This window comes from Idiotropiscis lumnitzeri, chromosome 1 (assembly GCF_059441095.1).
Source record: "Idiotropiscis lumnitzeri isolate Australia: NSW breed Sydney's pygmy pipehorse chromosome 1, RoL_Ilum_1.0, whole genome shotgun sequence".
Classification (NCBI taxonomy): Eukaryota; Metazoa; Chordata; class Actinopteri; order Syngnathiformes; family Syngnathidae; genus Idiotropiscis; species Idiotropiscis lumnitzeri.
The window spans coordinates 6,024,534-6,037,180 of record NC_142391.1 but is presented as its reverse complement, the minus strand read 5'-3'; the positions used below and the strand labels follow the sequence as shown (position 1 = coordinate 6,037,180).

The following is a 12,647-nucleotide window of genomic DNA, read 5'->3' as shown; positions in this document are numbered from 1 at the left end:
GAAATGCGCTTGTATGTAATTATCTTGGTGTTAGGCTGTAATTTGTTTTAAATATTTAAAATGGCAAAAGTGGGGCGATTTATTTATTTATTTTTTTTCCCTTCCCAGATTTTTGTTATTTTGATAGAGTATATTTTTAATAAATAAATCGTCTGTCACATTAGGCTGTCACCCTTATCGATCCCTTGCATAAACTTCCAAAGAAATAATGATAAAAATTCTCACGCTTCACGAGAAATTGTGTGGAAAAGTAGATGATGCATCACGTATGATGTCCCTTGATCAACATTTTTACATCCGAAATCAGCCATCAAACTGCATGATGGAAGATTAACCTCACATCCTCTCCGGCACTTTCATGCTCTTTTCTCAAGCACATACTTTGTCTCACGTTCAACTAGCCACCACGTCGTTGGCTATGTTAAATGGAAAATCTTCATTTTTTGGGAGGGTAAATAGTGATATTGACTTATAAAACCGTAATTGACTTTACACTGAATCCTCAGTATGTTGCACCTAATGCTTGGTGGTCTGATAACAGCACGTAAAGCATGCCTCCTCTCACTTTACAAGTAACCACCAACCCCCCTCAACCTCAATGTCACCATTGGACTGTGTTGCCAAATCTTCTCTATCGCCCGCCCCAACCTAGTGCAGCAGACACATTTAGTCCCGCCCAGAAACATGGTATGGACTTCACAGACGGCCTGTTCCCCCGATATGATTGGCTATCGGCAGCGCTGGCTCCGGGAGAACAGGACATGGCTGTACCTGAGCTGCTTGTCACCTCTTTACCTGCACAGCCCAGGTGAGTGCGAGTGTAAACGCCCGCACATGCCGCCCGAGTACAAACGCTGCACATGGTGCTCCTCCCACGGCCGCTGGGGTCACGTTCAAAGCACATTTTCCCCCTTGTCTCCTGTTATTTCAGTGGATGGATCTTTGATGGCAGCACGGTGGATGACTGGTTAGCATATCCGCCTCGCAGTTCAGAGGACATGAGTCCCAATCTGGGCTGCGGCCTTCCTGTTTGGGGTTTGCATGCTTTCCCGGTCCCTGCGTGGGTTTACTCCGAGTACTGAAGTTTCCTTCCACATACTAAAAACACCCATGGTAGGTTAATTGAAGACTCTAAATTGTCCGCAGTTGTGATTGTGAGTTTGTCTATGTGCCCTGAGGTTAACTGGGGACCAGTTCACGGTGCACCCCGCTTCTCGCCCAAAGTCAGCTGGGCTAGGCTCCAGCACACGCGACGTGATAAGTGGTGTCAGAAAATCAGAATCGGAATGCTTTTTATTGTCATTGTACTCAGTGTACAACCAGATTGGAGAGCTCCCCTCTCTAACGCAATATAACAATTTAATGAAATATATCAATTCATTTACAAAAAAGCATTGTTAGGTGCTTTCTATGACGTCATCGCTTTAATATCCGATTCATAAATCCAACTGTAAATCTTATGATAAGCTTGAATACCAGGAGTTGGAAAATGCCTTTGCTCAAGGGCCAGGGTTTGCTGATTTCCTACACCCCCCCTCACCACCACTGCCAACACATTTACCCCTCACAATATAAGACAAATATAATGACATTCCAAAATAATAATAATAATATCGGACAATTTTAGCAGTAAACAAATGCTAAAGGACAAATTATTGTAAGGCAGTCAAATGTTTTTCCTGTAATTCATATCTTTATTGATGTAAGCATTAACATGTTATTTTATCCATTTCGGTATACTATATATTTAAAAAAAATCATTTAAAATTTTATTCCGCTAAATATCCAAATCGGCATGGGCGTGCAAAGGGAGTGGCTAGTGGGGAGGTGGCCCAAATATTTGCTCGCGACTCAAGGCAAAAGTAACAAGTTGTATCTTGAAAAACTCATAAGTTGGAGCACTCATCAGTTGGAGCACTCATAAGTCAAGGCAATGATGCATACAATTACATTTCCCCCCCAAGTAAATGTGTATTTTTGTCCTGTAGGTCCTTCTGTTCGCCAGCGTGACCCCAAGAAGTTTGACCACTGATGCCGTCCTTGTCTCCTGTGTTTGCAGCCGTCTATGCCTTACGTCAATGTAATCCCCAAAAGTGTGTTTTATACATGAACATTGTGTTTAATTTTGTGCACAAAGTATTTTTCAAGCTTTTATACATAATTTTTTCTATGCATCTCAGTTACGAGTTTAATGAGTTTTTCATGTTTATTTTAATAGTGTTGTATTTTTTTTTACTTGTGTTGTACAGCACCAAATGTGCTATGTCATGCATATTTGTTTGTTTGGTTGTTGTTTTTTTTTTTTTGTGTGTGTTGAAAAGTCCTTGAGCCATACATGCTGTTGTACATTGTTCCGGCCGTTTTCTATTAATGTTTCTACCGTTGTAATAATAAATATTTTTAAATGTGATTTTTAGCATCAAGCTGGCTGGCTTTGTTTTATTAGTTACACTATCAAAACATCACATTTTCCTTCCGGACAAATTTCTTTCCCTCCTACTCCATTCCACCCTGTCGTTTTATCCTCCATCCTACATTCCTTCCATCCTTCCTTCCTCTTTTCCACATCCCTTCCATCCATTCCTTCATTCCTCCTTTAATCAGTGGCTGCCAAAGAGATTACATAATGCTTGCCAGAAGAAAATCACACAATTCTTAAATCAAGACGCTGAAAATAAAAGCATAAAAAAGTTCAATAATATGAGAGTTTTTAATAAAGATTTTAATAAATTACTGGAGAATAATATAAGGGTATGGGGAATTTATTGTGCGGATTCTGTACAAAATGATGTGATTAGTGAATATCTAGCAATTTGAAGAAATTCAAACTCTAGTAACATAATGAAAATCTAGTCAGATTTTCAATTTTACAGATGTGAATAAACCAAGACATCCACTGTTAATGATTCCCACGAATCAAACTTGAAAACAATAAGAATGGTCATGCGTGGACTATCCAAACATACATCTATAAATCACCACTGGTCGGGTGATTCCTGATATGAAAACAGCTAAAGTGTATTCCTCTTTTCAAACTGGGGGGAAAGACTCTTCTGGAAAACATCAGGTTTGATCATTTCATAGAAAAAGCTAATTTTACTCACCAATCAAGATGGAGCCAATCGCAGGCATTTGATACAATAAAACATTAAACATAAAAACAGGAAGCACGTTGTCATACAAGATGATGTCAATATGCTTGGACATTGTGTGTGGGGTTCATTGACATATGAAAGACGTCCGAATTATTCAAATTCATATTAATTTCAGACAATTCAACTATACTATACTGTATAATATAGAAGCAAAAATATTTTAAAAATTCACAAAATAAATTGTGATGAAAATATTAAGAAAAAAGAAAAACTAAATTATTCGAAAAATCAGAAAACAAGTTATACCCGAAAAACAAGGGGGTTAACGTTTGGAAAAACAGTGCAAAAAATATTCGGAAAAAAAATCTGAAAAATATATTCCGAATAAAAAAAACTGTAAATATAGATACTCCATGGATTAAAATATTATGAAACTATATATTTTTATTTGTAATCATTTCATCACACGCACACAAAAAACACTTTGGCCCGTTATTGTTGACAATTACGTAATTTGGACACGGGCCAATCATCTCCTCCTGACGTCATCCAGTGGGAACGTGTTAGGTGCGCTCGTTTTAACACCGCAAACAACCCCCAGTGGGTTCGCGAAGTGCTCTCCTATTGGCGCATTTGAACCCCGCACACTCTTGTGCAAAGACGTGAGTTACGCCTGGCGCACACCGCGACACCAAGCTAGGAGCTGCTTGGCTTCTGACACCAACGTGTCTTTTTTTTCTTCTGTTTGGACACAACCCCGAGACGAAGAGAGGCCGACACGGTCCGTGTAGAGGACCCGCTTGTCCTTTTTTCATATCTGGGATGTATGAATGGATATTTGACGGAATCTCGTCGTTGTTCGAGCCCGCCACGGGGCAAAACCACCAAGCTAATAACGGGGAGCTGACTAGCACACTAGCGCGGCGGCGAGAGAGCCAAGGCAGACCGGTCAAGAGGAACTACCAGAGGTTCGTAACCGATCAGTAAACGTTGAATCTTGGCTCTAGTTGGTTTTGCTTACGCTATAATCGATGGACTAACTTATTTTGAGTCTGCGTGCTGTCACGTTGCATTCGCCTAGCAAGCTAGCGAGTTAGCTCAACTTGATACAGACGACTTCATGAAAGTTAGATTCATCCCGTGAGGGACATGAATTTGTCACAGAAGCTATATAGATACAACTTCAAGAACAACATTGAGGACGAATGAATTAAAATCTAAATTAAGCACGTGATCAGCGTTGACGTGTATTTTGAACTTGTCATTCACCTGCTGATGACACAGCATCAGGCAGGACCAAAGCAATTTGGGCTTCAGTATCTTGCTCAAGGACACTTGGACGTGGTCACGAGGGCTGGGGATCGAACTCACCCCTCTGAGTTGGCAGACTACCACTGAGCCATCCCGCCTCACAATTCCCGTTATGTACGACAATTTATTGTACAGTATAGTATAGTACATTAAAAAAAAATCATACTTGAACAACGAATGCACTATGTGGGAGGTATAGTGCATCTGAATCACTGATTTGTCTTCTCCCGTAGTTACAGATTCTTATTGAGTTGTCTTGGCGTGCATCTTATTTAGAACTTTCTTTAAATGCACACAGGGGGTAAAAACTAAAACTGATAAAACATTAATTTAAGTAGGACTCAATTCAGGTGCTTTATTCTCAACAGATGGTATTATCTTGTTTTGGAACTGCTTACAGAACGCGCTCATCTCATGTTTATGTCACTTTCTCCCCCTTCCAGTGTTGATGCAGCAGGCGGCGTTGATCAGAGCGAGCAGGTTGCGGCAAAACGAAGAAGGCGAGGTCTGTGCATAAATAAAGTGTCGCTTTTTTCTTGTACTCTCTTTAAAAAAAGACCTACAGTAATTGATGATTCTTCACTTTTTCTTTTTTTTTCTTTTTTTAAAACAGATGTCGTGATAAGTTTTGTCAAGAAGACTGTGGCCGGAGTCGCAAGTCTGCTTCGGTTGCGCAAACCACTGATATCAAGCCCCAACGAGCACGGACACTTTCAGGAAACGCAGGTTTCTGGTTTTGCTACAGAATTATGCTTTTTGAGAGGTGAATTCAAACGAGCAATGGTGGCTTGGCTCAATTAAAGTTGGGTAACACTGACCCGATATTTTCCGTCCGTGGGGGACCCTGTACACTTGTTTACTGTAACGTAAAGGAGGAATACATGTGCCATTGCAGCCCGATTTACCACTAATGCTCAGTGAAGTGAATTAGATAATGCACACTCAATATTTATCTTATAATTTGGTAATTGATGGGGTAATCAATGAAATAATTGCTTTTAAATATATATATATATATATATATATATAGCTGCAGCACTAGTATCAGGGTATATAAAAAGCATGGACAAAACTTGTTTGGAATAACATTAATGTTGTGCTTTTTCTATAAACAAAGGGGGAGAAATGCGTTAAAATCTGAAATTGGATTTTTGTGAAGAAAATCAAAACATTAATTTCAATTGCCATCACCCAGTCAATTGAGCTTTTTGAGTAGAAATTGCTTTGAACAACATCATTTCCTGTGTTGATCCAGCCTGTCACTCTGGGAATTGATGAGCTGCACACGCCGTGGTTGACGAGTCCTGACTGGAGAATGGGTGCGTATTTGTGTAAAGACAATTGCTAAATTCACAAAAATGACATTTATCCACCATAAACGCTGTGTATAATAATATCTTTTAATTTGGTTCATTGTCTGCAGATAAACCTGGGATTAGAATAAATGAGAGGGCTGCACCCAAGCCTTTTCAGAGCTCCTTGCCTCCTTTAATGAGGAAATTCAGGCAAGTTGTTTGTTTCAACTTTGGGGATGGAGACCAAAAGAACAGACGTGTATATTTAATAACAAAAAGAAAAGAAAGTCTGACCCTAATGTCCCCTGTCTCATCTGCACAGAGGACCCACGATGTCTTCTGAGAGGAGAGGCTCCCTCCAACTTCTGCCTTCGCGGCCCGTCGTGAGCGTGGAAATGCCCAACGCCGACCAGACTATTTGCAACGGCTTTCGACACATTCGCTGCTACAAGCCCAGTCTCACTGTGGAAGAGGTACGTCTCGTGCCGGTGAATATGCTCGTTCATCCAAGTCGTTTTCATTCTGAATTGATTGCAACTGAACTTAGATGTTTCACCTCTCATCTGAGCAGGTGTAAAATTGTTTTGTCACGGGCAACATTTAAAATGTCTTTTTTCTTCTCCCTGTAGACCATCAAGCGGAACGACAAAGAGCACTACAGACGCTTGCTGGAGATGGTGTCGGACAAATACAGCAAAAGCCAACCGTTACCTTTCAATCAAACAAAACCCAACGCGTGAGTAGAACCGTACTCGATGCCAGGGATGCACGATACCTCTTTTTCTTTTTTCCCCCCCAGACCCAAGTTCTTACATTTGAGTATGTGCCGATACCAAGTACTGATACTTGATAGTGAAGTTAGGTCTTGCAGTTGTGATGAAAATGTTTTATTGAATTTAGTATTGTTCGCCTGTTCTTGAACATTATACGGGTTTCCTTCAAATATAAAACCGCTTTTAGAGTAAAAAACTTTGGAACAATCAACTGCATGTTTTTATGAGTCTGCATGATTGTGGCCAAAATGATAATCGCAATTTATTTGATCAGTTGTGCAATCACACGTCTTTTTTTTTTTTTTTTTTTGTAATTATTGATCGTGTTTTTATTGCTCCACTTTTATTTGTATCGGGCAGCAGATTTCAATTCAACTTGAAACTGAAAACAAAGGGTTTTTTATTTTGGTGAACAACAATTTTTTTCTCAGAGATGATTTTAGTATGGGTCCCGAAAGTTATTTTTGATGCTGATTTAAAGAAAATTAAATTAAAAAAAAAAAGTCAGGACTTACTTTTAACGTTTCTCTAGCATATCAGATTTTATAGATACTTTCAAGTTTTTTGTTTTTTTTTTGTGTTTGACATACAAAAACTTAAGAAATTCGCGTTTTACCATGCATTGTAATTGAAAATATGTGTCCGGGGGACAAAAAAACTTTTTGCTGAACCTAACCTTTTATTTATGAATGTTTCAAAATATATTGGTATATTGCATAATCATATTATTGATGTTGGAGACAAAACAAGGGCAGATTCACAATCAACATACACACACAAAAAATCATTTGGAAACGTTTATTTGCATCACTGATTAAAAAACTGTATTAAACATTTGTTGACCACTATAATGAAAAAAAAATATTTATTACATAAGAATTAAATAATTACAGAGGGCTAACTGAATAAAAATGATAATATTGTTTAATTTTACTTGTCCTGAATTCAAAACAAGTCCAGCCAACCAACTTAATGATGCCTTAAACATGTTTTCGGCCCCTTGGTTGGCTAAATACTCTTTGAGAATTTTTTTTTTTTAGATATTAAGCAGAGCTAGAGATCCATCCTAATTTTACACACACCTACTAAAATGTTGTCTGTCAGACTGCTAATTAGCCGCTGGTTGTCTTCGCAGTGTGTTGCTCTCCCACGGTGAACACACAGTGACAAGGAAACCCTTTGAGTCAGCCCCCATAAAGATACCATGTTCCCGTAACAATTTTTTTTTCCTATTTGCTAATTTTTCATGCAAATGTAAAGCAATAAAATATGCTAATGAATATTGTTTGTGTTGGAACAGCTTGCCCCAGTGTGCTCACGCGGAGAATTGCATCTGTAAATAAGAGCAGGTTGGCGCCATTATTTCTTACATGGGTGTGGGCAGACCTTTTGGGCTCAAGGGCCACATTAAATTGTTAATGCGGATTGTTGTGGTTAAAAAAAAATAATTAGGCGTGGTGGAGAGAGTTGTTTACCAGGTTAATTTTATTATGCCCTTTATTTTGTAACTTCCTGTTAATTTTCTTAACTGTGGGTGTTAATGCATTTTATTTTCGTCCAGATGGGGTGCCCTGCCTCTCAGCAAGTCTTACACGGGATCACCGGACGGCAGACAGCATGTGAGATGTGCAGAGATTACTTTGTCTTACTTTAGGAACTATGATCAAGCCACTAGATTTGGCCACCATTTTCTGCAAACTGTGGGGGGGGGGAACACTACCTTTGAGCCGACATTGAAATTTATCTCAAGTTAGAGTGCTCAATTGTTTTTATTGAATGTAGTCCACACATGATCTTTGTTTTTAAATGTTGCTATTCACCCGTGTTGCTTAGAAACCCGTGGCCGACTTGGACCTCTCCACAGAAGTTGCCACTCGCCTCAACCTAGTGGACCGAGTGACGCCTGCCATCAGCCCGGCAGGCTCGCACGTACTCGTCACCCATGTACGACACACAGACGACAATATACCCCGACTCACTAAGGTACGACTGTCTTTGACAGACTTGCGGTCCATTGTTTGAATGTGCTGTCTGTTGTCCTGGGCTCACGTGTATCATCCAATCAATTATCTCCTTTACCTGTTTAAGTTGTTTATTAATTCTTTGCAATTTTTCGGTAAATTCTTTATTTGGGGCTCAATGCTAGTTTTGCTTTTATCCTGGGAAGGCTAATCCCACCCCGCTCTCCCTTTTACTGATGGATCGCCTATCCTCGAAAGCAGAGGTCTCTACAGCCAAATAGAAAGGATGTTTTGGACATATTTGTGCCTTTGCAGGAGATGGCAGCTGAGGTGTGTGGTGCACTGGCTCAGAGCGACCCCAACTTGGTTTTGAGTGCCGCTTTCAAGCTGCGCATCACGCAGAGAGACTTGGCCACTCTTCAGGAAGGTGGCTGGCTCAATGACGAGGTATGGATAGAGCGTATACTGCACATGCCTTAAGCCTGCTACGTACATCTTGGAAGCTCTGTAAAGTATTTAATTTTTTTTGTTTATTAATTCAGTTTTAATTTGTTTTTTAAAGCTGGTTTGTTAGCTTTTATTCTTTTTTTTTTTTAATTGATTCAAAAATGCTTAATTTTAGTTTTTGTATTAATTTTAGCTTTTTTTTTTTCTTTATATATCAAGCATTTGTCCTGTGCAAGATTTTAAGGATTCATATTAATTTATAATTAACTCTAATAATACTTTAAATAATTAATTTATAAAAAAAAACATATTATATAAATGCATAAACTACAATACAAACGCCTGTTCGACCTTCCTTATTCTGTACGGCCGTACAGTAATACTGAAATAATACATTTGAAATAAACTCCAAAAATTAATTACTAAACAAAGACTTTTTTGCTGCAATTACACTGGAAAATTTTAATCAAAAATGACTTTATGTGTGCCTAAGAGTATTTTGACACCATTTTTTTTAAATGGCTTAGAATTTTTGGTTATTGATATTTTTTAATTTTTGTTTAAAATGTTCACATGTAAAGCTTGTGCAATATGGATTTTACCATTCATTATAGTATATAGCTATGGCGTTACAGAAAGTTTTTCCACGTGTTGCTGAACCTTACCCTTAATTCATAAATATGACTTTATTACATATTTTGCTGTTGATATTGTGGCAACCTGATGTGCTAGAGAAAAACAGAGGGCAGATTTGGAATCGGCGCAAAAATATATAAACTAGCAAAGTTTAATAAAATTTCTGATTAAAAAAAAATGTTAATCGTATTTATAGTTAATTTTATTTATTTTAATTTTTCTTAAGCACTCACATTTTTTTGTTATTTGAATATCTATCGTTTTTGTTATTTCAATAGTTTCTGTGAACCATAATAACCTTGTTTCCGTGTACAGGTGATCAACTTCTACCTTTCCTTGGTCATGGAGCAGTGCTGCGACACGGCGACGGGAATGCGGGTGTACTCGTTCAGCACCTTCTTCTACCCCAAGCTCCGTGGCACTCCGGGCGGGCAGGTCGGCGGTCACGCTGCCGTCAAGCGTTGGAGCAAAGCCATGGACATCTTCCTCTATGACCTATTGCTGGTCCCGTTGCACTTGGGCGTCCACTGGGCATTAGCTGTGAGTCAACAACATCACTCTCGAATTGTATGTGCGCAGATATTGGGAAATAATAACATGATTTGCCTCGCTGCTCAGGTGATGGACTTGAAAGCAAAGACGGTGAAATTGTACGACTCGATGGGCCAAAGAAACGATGCCATTTGCAGTCTACTGCTGTGAGTTCTCGTTGTCGTCTCCCTCTCTCCATTTTTTTTTTTGTTTAATCTTCTCTATTTAGACGTGTGTTAATGTTGAAGAGCCACGGTTATTCACATGTTAATCAACAGCAAAATCATATTTTTCTTCTTCTTTCTCCACGCTTGTCCTTCTTAACATCCACATTTCTCAACCAATTCAAATTATTCCATTGTCAAAATTACTCAGCGGATTCAGAACTTCTGGCCAACTGTTGAATACTTGTGCCTGCTGCGCTACTGTATTTTAATGTTGGTCCCGATAGTGCTACTTGAAGTATTTTTTTTTTCAGGTCGGACTTGGTATAATAGGTTTGAGCACTGCTGCTCTTACTTGTGAAACCGATTCAAACTTCATCTTAGTCAACACATTTTAGAGATATATTTTTTCGCATTTTTCAGTAGTATATTTCACATTTTCATAACAGAAATCCCTAATTCATTTTACAAATTTACATAATCCTTCCCCATTTCTCAACCTGTTAAAACCACTCTAAAGTCAAACTTGGGGACAAGTCTCTTTTCTTTTCTTTTTTATCTATTTTTATGACCAAATTTCTCAATCGATTAATTGCATTTTGACACGTATATTTTTATGATATTCCAAGCATCTGCAATTTTAGCATAATCCAATGAGGGAAAAAAATCCCAATTAATACAGATGTTTAGCACACACGACCCATTAAATAAATTCCACAGTCTTTGACATTCACACGCAAATTCTGCTGATTTTGCATTTTTGAGTTATTAATGTATGCCTCCATTTTTTTTTTTTGCAGCCTCTACCTGAAGGATGAGCACCGAGCCAAGAAAGGTAGAGAGCTGGACACCTCCAAGTGGACCCTCAGCTGCATGCGGCCCACTGTAAGGAGTCCACCGATACCATTTCTTAAACTCTGCTCCAGTTAGTTGTTGTGAAATATTGAAATTTAAAAAAAAAAAACTCACACCTGAATTAATTACTGGGTGCTTTATCCATTTCATTAAAAAAATAAATAAATCAAAGCAACAACTCTGCTTCATTATGTAAGACATGCAATGCCCTTTTCCTTCTAGGAGATTCCTCAGCAGAAGAATGGCAGCGACTGTGGTGTATTTGCGTGTAAATATGCCCAATATATCGCTAAAGGGAAGCCCCTCACCTTTAGACAGGTAAGCTTGTGAAGCACGGACTTACTAGTGTGTTGAGGAGGGCGCGGGTCATGTGGATGAGAGAGCGTGTGTATTTCCTGGAAGAATTGGCAGCGTGTTGAGAGAGAGACTGACTTTCCTGAGAAACTGAGTCAGAGTGAGTCTCTGCAAAGTGTTTTGAATACAAACATTAAAAGCAACATTATTTCTCTACAGTGGCACATGCCTCTTTTCCGGAAGCTGATGGTTTGGGAAATTGTGCATCAGAAGCTGCTATAGCGAGTTCAGCGTGTCACCATCGGATGCCCCCCGAAGGACTTTGTGAACGCATATAATATGTTGGCATGCATTGCCCGTTTAATCTCTGAGTTGTAATTGGAGACATTTGGAAACAAGCAACAAGTGTTGGAGTTTCCTTTTATTTTATTTTTTTTTTGTATCGTTTTTTGTTGCAAGTACTGCCGCAAGTGCCTTTCAATGTTTTCACAATGAAACTGGAGAGGTGGACTTTATGTTGAGCTGTTTCGTCTGACTGTTATGTTGCAGGTGTTTTTTGTTTTTTCGCATTAGGGACACTAATTTATTTTAGCATTGCTACGGAAAAGTAGAAAACATGCATGGTGAAATAATTTGTATTTATTTATGACGACTGAATGAGAGTATTTTTGTTTTCCTCAGATTAGTAAACTGCTAGCGAGGCACGCCTGCGTACAGTATTTACTGCATAGAAAACTACTGTATACAAGTGCATGTTTAAGTTCATGCTTTTAAATATGATTTGAGTTATTTTTTCCCACCTGAAGTAAAAGTTTATGAGATAACCTATGTATATGTGTCATTATTTAGTGTGTTCATAAATGACTGCATTAATAAGAGTACAAGCGTGTGTACGTGCATCTGTCCATGGGTGTGTTTTTGGCAAGCGGTCTTAAAATATACTGTAGAATTTTTATGTATATTTTTAAAAATATTTGCAAGGACCTGTCTATACAAAATTGGCATTCACACCTAGTGCAAATGAAGTCGCCTTTGCCATTTCACGAATGGCAAAAGCAATTCGTCCGTACAGACATTGCAACTTATTTGTAGATATGATTTACTATCTATGATGGAATTGTAGTTATCCCTTACTCTAGTTTGTCATGGCTACAATTTGATTCTTACTATAATTCCGCTTCGATATATCCACATGTCCCTTTTTGACTATTTCAATTTTTGCTTAGAAATGTTAGGGCTTTATATTTGTTATATCGTTATTCGGCGGTAATAATCTTGGCGAGCC

The 12,647-nt window shown here is 38.6% G+C and overlaps 2 protein-coding genes across 11 annotated transcripts in view; both read left to right on the top strand.

The window, feature by feature from the left end:
- The window catches only part of pcnt (pericentrin), a 49,659-nt gene extending 47,249 nt beyond the window's left edge, over positions 1-2,410 (top strand). For 3 of the 9 annotated variants that reach the window (XM_088313329.1, XM_088313320.1, XM_088313311.1), the window contains one exon: positions 1,989-2,410. In XM_088313329.1, coding sequence (XP_088169455.1) covers positions 1,989-2,032 — 44 coding nt within the window. In that variant the 3' untranslated portion in view covers positions 2,033-2,410. Of the gene's footprint in view, positions 1-652; positions 809-931; positions 1,114-1,988 lie in introns of those variants that run through there. The other 6 variants (XM_088313265.1, XM_088313256.1, XM_088313293.1 and 3 more) reach the window with 4 other exon arrangements.
- A 1,264-nt stretch (positions 2,411-3,674) lies between these two features.
- senp2 (SUMO specific peptidase 2) lies at positions 3,675-12,190 on the top strand. Of its 2 annotated transcripts, XM_088313236.1 has the most exons (17): positions 3,675-4,063; positions 4,850-4,911; positions 5,020-5,132; positions 5,662-5,725; positions 5,830-5,911; positions 6,024-6,174; positions 6,331-6,437; positions 7,610-7,686; positions 7,775-7,823; positions 8,036-8,093; positions 8,308-8,457; positions 8,751-8,882; positions 9,834-10,058; positions 10,137-10,216; positions 11,014-11,098; positions 11,291-11,386; positions 11,582-12,190. In XM_088313236.1, the coding sequence occupies exons 1-17, from the start codon at positions 3,918-3,920 to the stop codon at positions 11,642-11,644; spliced, it is 1,740 nt and encodes a 579-aa protein (XP_088169362.1). In that variant the 5' UTR covers positions 3,675-3,917; the 3' UTR covers positions 11,645-12,190. The 2 variants fall into 2 exon arrangements, with proteins under 2 accessions (XP_088169362.1, XP_088169370.1); XM_088313244.1 differs by lacking the exons at positions 7,610-7,686; positions 7,775-7,823.
- The last annotated feature ends 457 nt before the right edge of the window (positions 12,191-12,647 follow it).